The sequence below is a fragment of the Ceratotherium simum genome, chromosome 10, assembly GCF_057802395.1.
Source record: "Ceratotherium simum simum isolate JZ-2026a chromosome 10, ASM5780239v1, whole genome shotgun sequence".
Lineage (NCBI taxonomy): Eukaryota > Metazoa > Chordata > Mammalia > Perissodactyla > Rhinocerotidae > Ceratotherium > Ceratotherium simum.
The window spans coordinates 46,111,383-46,129,908 of NC_141909.1; the positions used below are offsets into that span (position 1 = coordinate 46,111,383).

The following is an 18,526-nucleotide window of genomic DNA, read 5'->3' on the forward strand; positions in this document are numbered from 1 at the left end:
TGTACACCATGTACCCTCAACAATAATCCCTGATATTTAGGCTACTTTGAACAATGAAATACTAATGAGTACATATCTCCTTCAGTGAAACACATATAAACCACTTACTCTCTGAATTTCCAGACCACCTTTGCCTGCCTGGTCAGCTTGTGTAGTCAGTTTATAGAAATATAAACTAATGTTAATATAAAACCTAGTCAAATAACCATTTTAAAGACAAATCTGCTTTCCCAAAAGATCATGTAATAAAGGCAAAACTATGGAGACAGTAAAAAAGATCAGTGGTTGCCAAGGGTTAGGGAGGATGGAGGGATGAATAGGCAGAGCACACAGGATTTTTAGGGCAGTGAAACTATTCTGTATGATACTATCATGATGGATATATGTCATTATACATTTGTCCAAACCCAAAGAATGTACACCAAGAGTGAATCCTAATGTAAACTATGGGCGATAATAATGTGTCCTTGTAGGTTTATCAATTGTAACAAATGTACTACTCTGGTGGGGGATGTTGACAATGAGGGATGCTATGCATGCGTGGGGGTGGGGATTTTGGGGAAATTTCTGTACCTTTCATTCAGTTTTACTGTGAATCTAAAACCGCTCTAAAAAATAAAGTCTATCAAAAAAATAAAGTTTATTTTAAAAAATGAGCTGTAAAATAGGCCATGTCAGTGGGATACTTTGTGCCTCATATAGTGCTGATGATATGGTAGATCTTTAATATTTCATGAAGTATTTGTTGACCTGCCTTTATGGCACATCTCGATCCACTCAGATTCTTCCTGTGGTTATCAGTAACTAGAATATGAGAATTAAATTTCTTTCATCCTTGGGAATGCCACAAGGATTATTAATGTATGAAAACCACTGTGAAGGTTACTGAGCTTTCTGAACTGGCTCTAGGTTGAACTGATTCTACCTTGGATATTTCTAACATTTCCTCTTGGTCCCCATTAGACAACTCTGACCTTTGATTTTACTTTCCAATCCAAATAATGAAATAAAGTATCTCTGCCTCATTCAAAAACAAAAAATTGTGTAATGGACTCCAAAAGTAGAACTTAAAATATTTTTAAGTCAATTATACTAATATTCTATTATATTAGAGTCACTGAAAATTGAGACTAAAAGCTGGATCAGCTCTTATTTTCTGTAAAGATTATGGATAACATTTGTGTCCACAGGAGTCATGCATTATGATCAACACCGAACCTTACTTTACCAATTATCCTTGTTTAAGAAATATGTTGCAATTCAATGTTTACAGCTCCACAAAACAAACAGGGCCAGTGGTAGCCTGAAACCACAGATTACAAAACAGGAAGTTTCTGTGAAGATAGTCAGTCCAACTAAGAAGCTATTATTTGCTCAAGTAATTAGTACCATAACCTGAGCTAGAACACAGGTATTCTGATTCAGTCCTGTCTACTCTTCATTACATTTCTGAGTAATGAGGGCAAGGAACGCAGATATAATAAATTGTCAGAGAAACTGAAGATAATCTAATTGAGCAGATTCAAATTTTAAAAAATTATTATTATCTATATTTTGGGTAAATGCGGCAGTCTTCTTGCAAATGAAATCTTATATAGAATTTCAATATAAAACAGATGAGCTCAGGTTAAAGTGGGTGTTTTTACACGTGTATGTGAGCAGTAACGCCTTGGCTTTCTCTTCCTCAGTCCCTCCAAGCTCTGCAATCCCTAAGGCACAAAAATTAAAAATCCAACCTAGTTCAACCTCTGCTGTACAGTGGGAACCAGCTGGGTCGAGTGACTAGATTAATATAAGAAAGTGAGCTAGTGGAAGAACAGGAGCTGGAATACAGGACTCTGACTCTGAGCTCAGCGCCTTTTCACCTTTGCCTTCTATCACAGAGAAAATCTAAACCCTACTTTTGACCTCTATAAATTAAATGTCTCATTCGATAACAAAGACTTACCTTCTATATGTAAATGGGAAAAAAAAATATCTCAGGCATCATTAACATATGAGAAAGTTATTATATATATATATAACTGAAATAAGTAAATTTTATAATAGACTAATTTATCTATTTTTGAAACTTTGAGTAAAATAAGATTCCATGTTAGAATAAAATATAATGGGGAATTATAGTCTCCCCTCCCCTCAGAGAAGCTCTAAAATAATCTCTTTAATATGTACCATGTCCAGTAACATTTTATTTAAACCAAATATTTTACAGCAAAAAAAAAAAAAAAATGATTCAAGACAAAAAAAAAAAAATCTGATTCAAAATCTAATTACTAAACAACTGTTCCAAAATGCATGGCTGACATAACACAATGTTTTCATTCTTGTATTATGCAGAATTTCAGAAGAACTGTAAGACATTTCACTGTGGTTCTGATCTTCCCTTTTTAGAAAAGAATATATTTTCTTTTTTTTTTTTTTTGTGAGGAAGATTAGCCCTGAGCTTACATCTGTTGCCAATCCTCCTCTTTTTGCTGAGGAAGATTGGCCCTGGGCTAACTTCCATGCCCATCTTCCTCTACTTTATATGGGATGCTGCCACAGCATGGCTTGACAAGTGGTGCGTCGGTGCACGCCTGGGATCCGAACCCCAGGCCACCGCAGTGGAGCACGCGCACTTAACCACTATGCCACCAAGCCAGCCCCAGAGTATGTTTTCTAACGTTATACAAAAATTAAAATTGTTGATGATTCTATAAGATATATGAAATCATCTGAATACCTAGCTCAAGGGTTTTATTCTATGCTCTGCCAACTAAAGCACAATGTAAACAAGACAACTAAACTTTAACATAGGAGAAAACTGGATGTTTAAATAACAGTAAAAGCAAATGCAGTACTGGTTATCACTGTTCTTCCTGTTTCATTAAGATTTTCTATGCTTTAATGCAAAGTAAACAAGCTATTTTTGGCAGCTTAGGAACTCAGGAAAATTCAACTAAACATCAAAAGGCTGCATCCATATTTTAACTAGGAGAATATAGTACAAAAAAGAGACTATTAAACATGTCACCCTTATCAAATTCCAAATGATAAAAGTATGGATACTCGGTGTCTATACAAAAACACACCTGAGTTTATTTACAACTTAGACTAGAAAAAAAGGAATTAATGTTTATTCCACTGTGTGCCTGGCATTTTGCATTTTATCTCATTTAATTGTTGCAACAATGCTTTGAATTACTTAATCTCACCATTCTACTGATGAAGAAATTTAAGGCTCAGAGTAACTCACCCCAAGTTATATAAGTGGCCATCCTTCAGTAAGACTTCTCGGCTGTGGGCTCCTAAGTTCTTTCCATTGCATCACATGGTGTACATTTACATTTCTTGCTTTGGACAGTTTTGCTTAATTTTTTCTAATAGCTAGCTTATGGCCAATTCTCAATATGGATGGCTTCAGCCCTGATACTAGTATAAATGTCATTTAATGGTCATCATCTTTGTTGAAATACTACAGTGAAGTCCAAAGAACGAATATATGATTTGTAAAAATGTGTACCTCTCTAAAACTTATTGCCTGTTTTAGCTAAAGGTTAGATTCCAAAACCTTGTCCAGAAGTCAAGCTAGAGAGCATATTACTACTCCAAAAGATGCCAATCTACTCACAGATTTCCTTGAGAGGTACTTTATCATGGCATTGGTATTTAAGACCTCAGTTTCTTAAGTCAGATCTGAGTCTGAGTTTCGATTCCACCACTTGCTAGGCATGTTACTCTACTTCCCTACATCTCAGTTTTCTCACATAGTAAACAGTAATGAACTCAGGTTTACTAGGAGAATTATGGGAGATAATACCTATAAAGAGCTTAGGAAATAAGCCATCTATGTTGTCTATTATTCTTATTAAGTAATCCTTTGACAATAAAATATACATGCTCATTTCAATTAAATTATCTAGACTCACAGGTTTTGATAAAAATCAGGAACTTTGTTGTAAAAGTAAAAGTATTCCTCAAATTGCTTTGGGAAGATAAGGAAAGTGAAAAAGCAACTGAAGAAAATGAAAGAGCCAATGCATGGAGAAAGATTCTGACCACCTGCTTTCCTTTTATTTCTTCAGAAATTCAACAGCTATCTACACACAAAAATTAATAATTTTACATTATAAATCATTCTATTGTTACCACTGTTTTTGTTTCTTTTGGAAGGGAGTCTTTCTTCTTTTCTTTTAATTATAAAGAAACAGGGCAAATAGAATATAGAAAGAAGGAGGAAATCAGCAAAGGAGCATTACTGAAAATGATCAATCAAAATTTATAGACATTATTTGCATAAAATCTGAATATATTAGAGAAGCTAAAATAAATTAACATAATTAACCTCTGAACATCTTGCCCTTAGACCATACCCTTAAAATTTTAGTAAATGCCATAAAAAGAAAACAATTGGAAACAATATTTAAAAAGTGAAAGCATAGCAATGATGATTAATGATGGAAAATGCTTATCTATGCCTATTGATACGTTTTCAAGTCAATGCAAATTATCTTTGCTATAAATTATTTTTGCAAAAGCAACTGTTTTCCCAAATATGCTTATTGAGCAAATATGTTTTACAATATTTTATGGTTAAGACATATAAGCACTAATCACAAATGGTTAATCATCTCACTGCCTCTCGTAATTTATATCATTTTTACATCTGAAATTGATAGGCTAACAAGCACAATATAAGATGGGTTAACTAATTCTTTCTCTGAAAGTAATAATTACTACATCACAATGCCAGTCTGCTTTTGACTCTAAAACGGTCAGCCCAGTGCATTTTATGTAACTGACTACCTGAGACAGACAGTTATGGTATGCTACAGCAGTCTGTAATATAGATATATGAAACAGAATTAGAACAAAACCTCCATGTCAGATTGACAAAATACAGGCCAGATCTTTGCCATTAAAAAGTATTAAGGGTTAGAGTGGGGAGGAGAGACATGACTTGACATGCTTTATGTAACTATAAGAAAAAATTACAATACCTAGTAATACAGAAATAAAATAATTTGCTGATGTTTTCACCCCCTTACTCAAAGTTAAGGAACATAAGATTGACAGGAAAAGAATTAAAAATTTAAATCTTAAAGCAAATAAAAGCCAAATGTAACAAACATCATTTTCACATTTAACTCCCATTCATGCCCAACAACCCATACTAACAATGTCTGCATAACGAACTAAAAAATTATTTCTCTTTAGTGAAACATAAAGATAACAAAAATTTTAAAACTGTTATCAATTATCAGGCCAGTTAATAAAGCCATAGTTTTAGAAATGTGAGGCACCCCACAAGTCAATGATCTGATCTTCCCTGCAATACAAAATTCATCCACCATATCACACAGATGGTGGTCCCGCCTCCTTCAACTAACTGGTGAAGGAGCTCAGGCTTCCTTGGGCAGCCAACTCCACTGCTCTGCATCCTTCACTAGAAAGTGCAAATCTGCATTTCTGGAACTTCTACCTACATTTTCTAGTTGAGCCTGTTTCCTCTGTCATATGAAATATTTTAAATTATTTTAAAACAAGTATTATACCTTTCCTTAGTCTTCTATTTTCTAGAATAAAAAGACTCAGTTCCTGGAATCATTTGTCAAATGCATTATTTCCAGAATCTCCCATCATCTTGATCATCTCTTCCTTTGTACATTTTAATATTTACTATTCAATATAACCTAGTATTCAGAATAATATTCCAAGTATGGCATGCTGGGAACATAACACTGTTATTTCCCACGAAGAACAAGCTCTATATAAATCTGTTAGTGCAATCTAACCTTGCTTTAATGTTTTTAGCAGCTGCTCAATCACTGCTTGCTCATATTGTGTTTGTCATCAAGGAAAATCACTACGACCTACTCCCAGAACTATTTTCATTCTATATTTGAAAAGAATTATTTTCCCAACCTAAAGTTTTAAATTTAACCACAGTTCAAGTCCATGCACTAATGGAAGGTATTATTTTGGCACAGTATTATCATTGGTATATTCTGAATAACTACACAATATCAAGTTAGTTTTTCCGACAAGTTATTTTGGTGATTTGTTAGTCTTTTTTTTTTTTTTTCTTTGCAAAGTGGTAATTAGAGGACTACCACCTAAAAGGGTAACACCTGGATGGGTGACTAAAATGTAGTTTAATTTTAAAACTAGATTCCAGTGAAATTTAGAAGATGAAAAGGGAATCTCAGTGTAAGATTAAACGCTTAGCAATAGAATAGTAGGTTAAAGAAACAGGTTGGTTTTTTCTACCCTCTGTAAAACACCTTCTAGCCCCTTGAGAAATATTAGCTGATACCTCTACCCACAAAATCTTCACTTCTCTATTTAAAATTCTCTAAATTCATGGGAACTAAGAATGAATTAAATGGCTGAAAGACACTTTATCAAAACAGTATATCACATATTGAGTACAAACTTACTGCTATGCTGAACATTTTTATATACATTATTTCATTAACCTCCAGCAAGAATCCTCAGGTAGGTTGGTGTCATTTATCTCCATTTACAGGTAAAGTGCAGGATCATGTGCTTTGGCATCAGTGAGTCCAAAACCTGAATATCAGCTCTGCAACTTACTAGTTCAATGATTTTAGGCAAGTTACATAATGGCTCTGAACCTATATTTGTAGTTTTCCTTGTGTGTAAAATAGGAATACTAATATTTCATAGGGTTCCTGTAGATATTAAATCAAGTTATACATGGCACCTGGTGTATAAGTGTTCCAATTATAACTAGGTTTTAAACAGAAGCAACTCCAATCTTCACATCTCAACCATTTATCCTACTTTATTTACCTCAGCAAGTTAGTAGAGAAATAACATATCATCTTGCTGTTATCTAAATATAAATTACTCTTAGTATGCTTAAATTTATGGATTTTTTTCCCCTCATGTTGAGATTTCAAAATGTTCAGTATATGAGGAGTTAGCTTTTTTAAAAAATCATTCTCTTGCCAAGCTTATGAGACCTTCTCAATCATTTTTGACGGTTAGATGGTTGAAGAAAGAAAAGGCATCACAAAGATTTTCTTCAAGAATAATAAGACAGATAAACTTATTTCCATCAAGTTAGGTAACGGAAAATTTGACAGTATACATCACCTGATTTAATTAAGGCTATTGAACATATTATATTTTGCTATAATAATACTATTTGTAGGTTTACTGAAATTCAGGAACCATGTTTTAGTCACTTGTAATCCCACACTTGAAACATCTGAGATGTTCGCTAGAGGCTGGGAGAACTGATAATATATTCTTCGGAGAGTAATTTGCTCATCATCTTACACAAAGGAAGAACATAATAAGCGTTTATTCCTATTAAATATGTGTTATGTTCTTCTGGTTGTTCAAGAATGAAGCTATTTCTCCTCCATTCAGCCATGGCTGGAACAACGTCAGCAAGAATAAGTTAGGAAGGCATGAGGTCTCTATATTAGAGTCAAAAGATTTTCTTGAGTTTTTCAGATACTTAATATGCATCTTTTTGAAAAGTATTAAGGTAAAATAATCAACTTTTTAAAATTCTAAATCCATCCATAAGATTATTTAATGTGCACTCCTTTATGTAACTTAAAATTCCTTCCCCTTCCTCTCCTGCTCCTCTTCCCCACCCGCTACACACAACGTAAGCTGCTTATTAAAATAACAAGTAAGGCACATAGACCCCTGGACCAGAAGGAAGGGATAGTGAGCTATCTCTGATAACATTTATACTGTACAGGGATTCGTGAAACTGAGAATTACTAATTAAAGCTTAATGAGAAATCAGTAAAACTAGGAAAGTTTATGGACTCTCAAAAGTTTATCAATTCCTTCAGAGTGTAAAATGTATAATACATAGCCAAATTTCACTTTCATTATCCTTGGATAAGGGCATGACAGTCTTTTAAAAGCTGAACTGAAATGAGCAGGAAAAGCCTGTCCAGGGTTAAACACGAATTTATGCAAAACCCCAGTTTTGACAAGAATCCTGTCAACGTCAAGCAGCCACGTACACTGACAGCAGGACTGGCTGAGAAGCTTTGTGTCAGAGCTGGGACAGGAGTCACCAATTTATGAAGGCTGTTACAAACTAGAGGATTTCAAAAGTGTGAAGGAAAATGGTTTTTCATAAAGAAAATGATGGAAATTTTTGTAACCTTGCAGGCAATACTATTAGCTTAAAGGGACACAGTTCTTCCATTTTGTGAGAAAAACTACTTTAAAAAGATTTGTGGATTTTTACATTAGGCCTACATTTGAAGAATCCTAATGTAGAAGTTCATTATACTAGTAACATTCAAACGGAAAAGAAAATTTTAATGGGAAATATAAAAGGAAAAGGAATTAATTTGAAGAAAAAGACAGTACAAAGAAGCAGTTTGGGTTTCCTTCCAATTATTAGCTGCTGCTGCAATCCAGGGTCAACAAACATCACTTTGAGGAAGGGAACAATGCTGGAGGCTGTGCCTTCCAAAGCCTTGAAGGAAAACGAAAGAAATGGAACCAGCAGTAACTAAGAACTTGTGTGCCACGCACTTCAATCATTCAATAACTGAACAAACTGTTTATTGAGCACTTACTATGTTCCTTACAACAACCCTATGAGATTGCATATTTTTATTGCTATTTTTTAGAGGAGAAACAAAAACTGAGGTTAAAAAAGATTACATATCTTGCCCAGGTTATGTTGAACTCCCAAGTCCACGCTTTTTCCACTCATCCCAGTGGATGCAGAGGCTGGAGGAGAATTAGACTGATCATGTTAAACTCTTACAAGGCTTATATAAATAGATCAAAATCAAGTGCTTTCCATCTCATTTACATTTTAAATAATCATGAAATTAATACAACAAAGTAGATATGATATCATTTAGGTCCTATAGTTCTTACTGTAAAACACAAATTATCCACCATGCTATCTACTCTGAATGAGTCAATTGAGAGAATGAACTACCCTGAAATGGCCACAATATCAATAAGTAGCTACTATACTTTAAGTGAATTAATGTTTAGTAAAGAGCTTAGAATAATGTCTCGTACAAAGTGTTCAATAAAGTGAGCTGTTATTATACTTCACAAATGTAAAGTTCTACTCTTTATAATGCCACATACAACATAAACAGTTTTTCTTTTATTGGTTTGAGTCAAGCACTTTGCTTATATTACCCCAGTGAGTTATAGAGGTTGAGAACTTAACACACAATGCTAAATGAGCCTTTATGTGGCACTTTACATTTACAAAGTGATTTTACAATTATTGGTGTAATAACCAATGTAATACAAAAGAGAAGCTGAGAATCTGGTCAATTAGCAACATGTTCATTTTTCTTCCATTGAAGAAAGGAATCCAGAGGTGGTAATCTTTACTGAGACAAATCTTACCAGTTTACCAAATACAGGAATCGTCTTGATAAAATTCCTCCAAGTTAATGTTCCCCCCTTGGTATCTACAGATATGGAGCATTAACTCCCCTGAGAATATGACTACTGAGGAGGAAAGTATAATAAAGCAGTAAAATTCACCAATACAAATATTTTCACACTAGATTCTTCATATTAACTATTACATATTCTAAGACATTTATCCTCAGAGGCTTAGATGAATACTAATAATTGTGTTTTGTATATTCAATTGGCAAGGTCCTAAATTTACTTAATTTATAACTATAATACATTTTAAATAAGGGATGTGCATCAATTTCATAATTTGATAAATCTCATAGTATTTGGTTTCTCTGTTTAATGAGTGTTATCACATTCAGTGGCATAAACTTTGAGACAGACTATTTTTCTAAGCTCTCTCTGGTCTTAGTTAGAGACTATAAGTTGTTTAGGCTCTTTTTAGAATTTATCATTATTTTGGTACGGTAGCAATTAGAAAAGGATCAAGTGTCCTCTTCAATGTCAGAACAAGAATATTCCATGGCAGTTTACAAATTAACTTCTATGATTGTGAAGGGCATATGTTAACAGGATTACCTGGTTTCTTATTTGGATTTTGTTTTATAATTCCATAGCTAGTGGTGGACAACTCTTTATAATTGTCACGAAAAATTATGATGAGCATTTAAAAAAATTTTCCTCATTTAAAACTGTGTCCATGTTAGGAAAATCTCTATAACTGGGTCAGTAATAGATGGTTAAGTCAATAGATAGGTTAAGTCTCATAAGATTAAACAGTAGTTTTTAAATTTTCTATCTTACTTTCTTCTCTCCTTACTGAGATAAACCACTCTAAATGAACAATTTAGTAACTACCAAAACTTTTTAAACACTGATATCTCTCACATGCTTGCACACACACATACCCATATACACAATGTGGCTTAGAATGCTCAAGTATATAATTAACATTTTTATCTATTTAACGTATCACTACCTGGCATGAAGATGAGCTCAAGAAGGCCTGAAACTTTGTTAATATTTCTAGGATTATATTGTCACTAGTAAAAGCCTAAAACCATCTTCACAGGGCATTTTCCAATATGGTATTTCGCTGAGGTCCTAGGGCAATAAGATAGTCATTATGACTATGTAGACTTTCAAATAGCAGATTCCTAATGAGAAACTGGCTGAGCAGTTAACTGTCAGCTTCTGCTTAAAAACATGAAAAGTTCTTCTCATTGGTATATCCACTTAACAAACTTTTCTTGCAGCTACTAAAAGACTAGAAACTGAGAATGAACTGTCACAAAATCCTTTGTGCATGATTTCTACTAAGTGTTGAAAACTTCTGCTGGGAAAATAAATACATTCTTGGTCAGCTCCCTCTCCCATTCTTCTGGACAGTTCTCTCTTCAAAATTCCTCTCCTATTCTTGACCTCACTATTTTCAACAGATGACCTACTTTTACTTCACAGAGAAGAGAGTTCATTACTAAAGAATTATTCAGCTTCCCTTCCTGAAATCCAACAACCTACTCTCATCCACATCTATATTTATTTCTTTTCTCTCCTCTTTCTAGTGTTCCTCAAAGTACCCAAAGTCACATGTAATTACACCCCACTTTCTCACCATGGCCTGTTTTTATTTTTTTAATCCTTGCTCCTATTTTTACAACCTCTCCTTCTCCCTTTGCTTCACTGTGCCTTTGATGTAAACATGCTTGGGTTTTTACCCTGAGCTCCTTCACTCTTTATTCTTATCTACTATCCTCTTTATTTCCTTATTTCCCACTCACTCTCAAGAAACCACAAGTTGCTTTGCACATCCACCATTCTATTGAAAGTGCATTCTACAGTTATTAGTCACCTGTTGATTGCCAAATCCAACCAGGCACTTTTCAATTTTTATCTTCCCTGACCTTTCCAGCATTTTATATTGTGGGTGCAACACCCCTTCCCTGCTGCCCAACCCCTTGTCCTCCCTGGCTATACCTTCTCAAGGCCCCGTCTCACCCCTCAACTGTGAAGTTCTCCACAAGTCTGACCCCAGTCCTTGTCTCTTCCCTTTTTACACACTTTCTCTAGGCAATCTCACCCATACTCTTTACTTTCGCCTAGACTCTGATGACTTCAAAGTCCTCATCTCTTGCCTTAATTACTGCAGTAACTGGGCTCCATATTCTTTGCTTTCACTGAAACCCATTTTCTATACTCCAGGCAATAATATCTTGAAGCAAAGATCACATCATGACACCTCCCTGCTTAAAATCCTTCACTGGTCCCTATTCTGAGGGATAAAATTCAAACTCCTTACCATAACCCACCTGATTCTTCATCCTCTGACCCCACTTGTCTCTGCAGCCTCTTCTACTGACATTTGCTACACTCAACCAATACCGCTGCCAACATACTTCATCCTACCATGCCCTCCTAGACTTTTTCTGCCTTCTCTATTCTCTCTTTCCTCCCTTTTTTCCCAAGCTAAGTCCTAACTGCCCTTCAAGACTTTCAAGACTCACATTAAACTTCATTCATATTTAACAAATATTTACTGAGAGCTCCCTTATGTTTCAGGTACTGTTCTGAATGCTGAAGTATTAGCTGAAACAACATCCCTGTTCTCATACCGATTTTACTTAGGGGATGAAGGGAGGAGCAGGATATGCACAAATAGACCAGGGCAAAGGGGATAGAGAGCTTATGTGATAAAACATTGCTGTTTTATAACGGGATAGTCAAGGAAGGCCTTGCCTCTTTTGTGAATCGGTTCCTGACTGAGTTAGGTACTCTCCATCTGTGCTCTGTTCATGATGAACACATGTTCGTTTGCTTGCTGGGCTCCTCTGCTAGTCTGTGACTCTTTGAGGGTAGAGACTGCACATCTATGCATTCCCACTGTCTAGCACATAATCGTTCTAAGGAAATGTGTTGTGCCAAGCGCTCTTCTGGGTGGAGAGAGAAAGCCACATAATCCATGCTCAAAAAAGGCTTTTTGAAACAGATTAATACATATTTGAAATTATAATAGGAAAACCTCAATATAAAAATTTCCCTTTACATTTAATATGTTAATAATGTATCAAATACTGAAACAGGGACAAAGTGTCAAACAAATTATCGTAACTACATACTAACATATTCCTGAAATTATGAATAGTAGATAAGTACAGATTGAATAAACGTTTCATAGGAGAAATGCATTTTGCTCTGCATTTGAAAGCACTTGGGAGAGACTGAATTCTGAAGGTGTGTGTGTAATTAAGAGAGAATTTTGCAAGGAATTGACAAGTAGGTTGTACAGATAGAGTCAAAATAGCTGGTAAGACTTTGTATAAGTAAGTCTATTGGTTTAGTTATAGGAGTATTTCATTTATTAATTAGAGACAGAAAGAAGTTTAAAGATCATGGTATTTTATCATGAAAAACCATAATCATGTTGCTGTTAACCTCACTGAAGGCAAAAGGGCAAAATAGGAAATTAAGTGATGTTTTTGTTTATCTTACTTTTTTTAACTCCCATATTTTCAGATGCTTTTTGCAACTTTTAGGAATTATTTTAAGACTAAAATTCCCTAATCATGATCCAGTTTCTTCTTGCTAATTTTATTTTGCTTGCTTTTACTTTTTCAAATAAAAAATGTAATACAAAATTACAGAAGGTTTATAAAATTGAAAAAATATATGTACATATACAGATGTTAGAAGGACTATACATAATTCTACTACACTAAAACAACCACTACCTTCCCTGTATTCTTATTCAAATCTATAAATTGCTTTTATTCACTTACCATAAATATTTCCCATATTACAGGCTTCATAATGATCTTTTATCACAGATATATAATACTTCATCCAGCAGATGGATAATTTATTTTACCATTCTCTTTTTGTTGGGCATCTAACTTCTGGTTTTTTACTATTATCATAATGCTGCAATCTCTCAGCAATTAGCTTATTTCCTTTGCTCTTTCCCTAGGAGAGATTAACAACTGTGGGATTATTGATTTAAAGTGTATGAACACTTTTAAGGCTTGGAAAAATCGGAAGCATCACACCAATTTACACCGTCATCAGCAATGTATCACTGCAACCTTGCCAGCATGAATATTATCATTTAACTTTTTCCTATTAATTAATAAATTTAACACTGTACTTAATTGTTTCAATTTGCATTTGATTACTACCAGAGCTCAATATTTCTCTCTAATTTAGTTATGAAAGATGACACTGCTACTTCAGCAAGAAACCATATTGAGCGTAAGTCATGATTCGAGGCTATAAAAATAAATAAAAAAAGAAAACCTTTAAGAAAGTTAATCTAATCATGGCATGAGTAACTGTTATTGTGCTCCATGGTAATTAGGCATTAATGGCAAGCAGTTCATGTAAGTGGCTACTATTTCTATTATTTACACATAGCCAGATCAAGCATTCTTAGATTATGGGGTAGGGTTGGACCAAGAAGAGCTATAAGCTCTTCTTATGCCCTCATAAAGATCCCTTGATCCGAAACCAGATGTGATCCAGAAGGCAAGTTCTCTTTCTTCCTTAGCTTCACGCAGCCTCTATAAACTGAGCACCCAGCAAAGATAAAAGGCATTATAAATTTAATTTGGCTAAGGGTGGGCTAGAACTTACTTTGTTGAGAAGCAAAGATGAGGCAAAGTCAGATATAACTCAAAGAGCTGACCAAAGAAATGGCCACCAAATCCCTTATCTTTTCTCTCTATGATTACTCCTCCAGTTTAAAGATCTAAGTTTTCAGTGAGACTTCTAAAGAACTTTGAACTATTTCTATCCGCTTTCCCATAGGGAAAAAGAAAGGATTAGAGACACAATCATATTCCCATTTTCCTGGTCAACTTTACTAACTAATAGAGGAGTGATCTGAGTAACAAGATTTAAGGGACTTCCTTCTTCCAAAAATCTTTCTCCCCAACACTGTCCAAATTTCCATATATTAGAGATTCTTTGATGTTTCTAAGTATGGAATTCTGGAAATTAAAGAAGAAAGTTGAGCGTGAAGGGTAAGAAAGGGTAACAGTAATCCATACTCTGTAGTGAAGATTAATTTATAACCAGCCTGGTTTTACATTCTTAGAATACTTAACTCTGAAGCATACAAAGGATAGGAATAAGACTTCCAATATGGAGAGGACACAGGGAGAAGAAAAAGGAGTTAAGTCATTTTGAATGCCTTTAAAAATGCACAGCTGTGGATACTAGACTACAAAAGAATAGGAAAGAAGGTGGTCAAACTTATGATAATAAAAATTTATGTTTCTATAGACCTTGGGAGTTTACAAAGCACATTTCCATTGATCGTATTACTTAATCCTCACCACAATCCTGTACTGAAACTGATACCAAGAGACATTAAGTAACTTACCCAAAGTCACATAGGTAGTAAGTGGCAGAGCCCGGATTCGACCCAGGTCTTCTGATTCCTCCTGTGCATTTCCAGCTCCCCTGGAGCTGAAGCAGGGGCAAAAAGGGAGGTGGAAGTAATTTGCCCAAGACCAGCCTTGCCCTCTCCCCTTCTTTCAAAGGCCAAGCAGAGCAGACATTTAACTCTCTCAGTGACTCGTTTTCATCAAATTCTTTCAGGATAAAGCACACAAAATCTGAAAATGTTTCTCAGCCTTGGGTCCAAGAATGGCAATAAGCAGTAAACAACGTCAGAAGTATTTTTGGCTGTACTTTGCCGTTTATATGAAATTTATTGGAACCTCAAAGCATAGTAATTCTCATTTCAGAAAGTAAAACTTGTTTTTATAATTGAAATTATTTAAAGCAGTTTGTTTAAAAAATTTTGTTTAGCAGTTTCAGTCAAATCTTTTCAATTATACCATTACAGAACTTTTTTGAAAAATGCCTTAGAACCAAGATATCAAATTTACCTTTAACCCACTCTGTGGCCATTTTTTTTTTTTCTATCTTAATCATCTTCCTTCAGTATCTTTTTTATTAAAGCAATTATAATCACTAGAATGGATAGAATACTCAGTCTTTTCATAGCCAATTTTAAGTACTTTCAACAAATTAATAGGAAAATGTGTGCATCATCTTCTTGAGATATAAATCTTATATTCATTTCTAAATTATATCTAAAATGCTTTTAATGTAGGCTTTTATAATTAATTTTCTATAACAAAATTTAGAGTTTCCAGTCTCTAGTTTCTTGCATAGTGCTTTAATTTCTCTTAGGGAGTTATATATTTTAATTTCTCATCTTGACTATTTACATTTCTAATAAGTTTTAAACACATTCAATGAGAAATTTTTCATTTCTTTGCTCATTTCCTATGAATATGAGGAAACAATTTAAATGGACTTGGCATATGACCAACTTTTTATCATTTCTAGATCTTTTTGTAATCAGCTCCAATACATCTCAGTCTCTAACAGTCTTTCCATTTATGAGAACTACTATCAGTAGTGCCAAGTGTTAAGTAAACCTTAACACTAATCGGGGCATCAGATCAACTAGGAATATCAATTTACTCGTGCCCAAAGCTTTTAGAGGCTTCCTGAACTTTAAAACATGCTCTATTTAACCAGATTTCATTTGAGTATCAGTCCTGCCTGGGGTGGAACATATCAACCTAATAGTTAAAAGCAACTTGAAACCTTTAAGATGAATAAAAAGGCAAACACTCAGACATAATAGAAAACAAAATAAAAGAGGAGGAGGAGGACAAAGAGGAAAAGCATAGGATAAGGAGGAAGAGGAAAGGAAAAGAAGAACAAAAAGGAAGAAGAGAAAAAAAAGATTTACCTAGACTAGATAAAAAATTTCGAGTAAGTACTAATACTCTCAAGCTTTTGATACGTCTCCCTTTTCCCTTTGCTTTAAGATTTCAATTCCATATTTAAAAAATCTAATTAAGTCTAACATTCTTTTGGGTACTGATGGTCAAATTCAGGAATTCCTAATAATAATAAGATTTATATTATCTGATTATCTTATGAGGAAAAAATACATTAGTATACTTTCCTCCACATTATTTTAACTTAAGTCTTTTCAAGATAAAATGCTCGTTATATTCTCCTAAATCATTCAATAAATAGCACCAAAAAATGGTTACCAACATTAAAAAAAACCACAAGTCCATAAATTTTAGAACTTGAACCATAGAGAAACAGAATTAAACTGACTTCTAATATCTTACTTTGCAAAATACTCTCTTCGTTAAGCATGACTGAGAGCACTGACCTTAATTTCCTAATCACATGATCTGGGAAAAAATGAAATACTTCTAGCAAGATAAAAACGCTAATAAAGTTTGTTAAATTTAACACTAGTTTAGAAAAGTCAATGTTGGCCTTCCCCACTAACTTACTTCCTTTACACTATCTCATTCATTTAACATCCATAACAAAATTATAATCAAGACCCATGCCAACAATAGTTCCCAGACTACAACCATCTCAATTTGATGAAGGCCTTATCAATATCTATTAGGTAGCTTCTGGAAGGAAGGAAATATATCTTCTACTTCTCTTATATCCTTTTAATCCCTTAAGTATTTAGGTCGATCTATTTTTCAAAGGAGCTTTGTTACAAAAAGCACTCAAAAAATATTTGTTGAAAAAATATCATATTAAACTATCATACTTGGGCTTGATGCCTGAAGAAGGACTCTTCAGTAATGAAGGTGACCACCAGGACTACATCAATCATTCAACAAATAATTACTGACCTCCTTCCACTGTTTGAGTTACCAAGCCGGCTCATGTACTCACTTAAAATTCTGATCCCCTAAAGCTCTAAAAGAAATAGTACTTATAGTATATATCTACTGCTTATTTATAGAGTTCCTTTGCACTTTCACTAGCTATTATCCAACCATAAATTCTCCCCTTGTTTATAAGTGCCTGGAAAGGACACGTTTTTTTAAAATGAGAATTTTTCCCCCCTCCAAATCTCTCAAGTAAGCTCTGGAATTAGATCCAAGATTATCAATTCATCTGATTTGACAACTGTTACCAGGAAAATAAGAATAGGAGATCAAGAGCAATTAAGTATAAGAGTTTGTTAGTTTTTTAGGAGGCTTTTAACTGATTAAAACAGTACTATTCAAAGGCTTCAGAACACACTAGCCTATTAGTAAAAGAGCAATACCAATGTTGAAACAAAACAATTTTTGGTCTTGTAGGAGTCCTCTTCTTCATTTAAGAATGCCCACATACCCTGTGTAATTAACTTGCTTTGACAGTTTCTTTCGATTTAGTGGCCAATGCCAGATTAACAAAAAAAGGGACTTCAGATTTTGCCTTACACTAGATTATTCAAGAATAACGAATACAAAACCACAAATGATGAAAATGCCCTTGCTGCTGGAACATATAAATATCACGTGGGTTATTAGGTGAGAATTACAGAAAAGGATAGCAATATTATAGAAGCTATAATGGGAGTCTTCACAAATGACAATTTCTAAAAGTTAACACATAAAAGTTCCCAAAATTAGAGTCAAGTTAAAATAAAATTAAAAGACCAGTGAGTTGTGTATAATTACATGTAAAATAAGATCTGAATTTTATTTTTATGTCATAAAACACTATTACTAATGGCATACGTACTTAAAAGGGACATAACATTTCAGGAATATATTTTTTCCTCTACTCACAGAAAGGTAAAGAATCTTGGAACACGTTTGAGGAGAAACAGCCTTTAGTCTTTATTTGTAACATAAAAATACAATATTCTATTATTAATAAGAAGTCTGGAACATTCAAAACAATATATTCTAAACATAAATCTTCACCCTATTTTAAAGATGGGAAATTTGAAAACTAGAAAGAAGATAACTAAGACAGTTTCCAAAGTACCTCCTGTAGACTTTCTATAACAGGTTTTACACAGAAAAAAAAAAAAGCATTCCATGAGCAAATAAGTTTGTAAAGCAATATGCACTACATATCTCTCTCGGAGATTTAAAATACGTATTAACCTGTTACTGGCTCAAAGAAGTCCTTTAATCAAAAAGTGTTCTTAACTTTTTTAACCTAGCATTTTCCAAATTTATTTTACCATGAAGCAGAACTAATGTTATCATAACACACTTCAGAAAACCCTGAGCTAGATGGACTAGGCATGAAAAAGTATGTACAAAAAATAATGACTTTTGTATTCTTATGATAATCTAAG

The 18,526-nt window shown here is 33.9% G+C and overlaps 1 protein-coding gene across 6 annotated transcripts in view; it reads right to left on the bottom strand.

Annotated features, from left to right (window-relative positions):
• TDRD3 (tudor domain containing 3) overlaps positions 1-18,526 on the bottom strand; it is a 173,907-nt gene that overhangs the window by 26,471 nt on the left and 128,910 nt on the right. For 3 of the 6 annotated variants that reach the window (XM_087436000.1, XM_087435998.1, XM_087435999.1), the window contains exon 13: positions 14,762-14,847. The exons of the other annotated variants lie outside the window; for them this stretch is intronic. In XM_087436000.1, the coding sequence (XP_087292126.1) occupies positions 14,762-14,847 (86 nt within the window). The remainder of the gene's footprint in view (positions 1-14,761; positions 14,848-18,526) is intronic. 6 annotated transcript variants of the gene reach the window in all.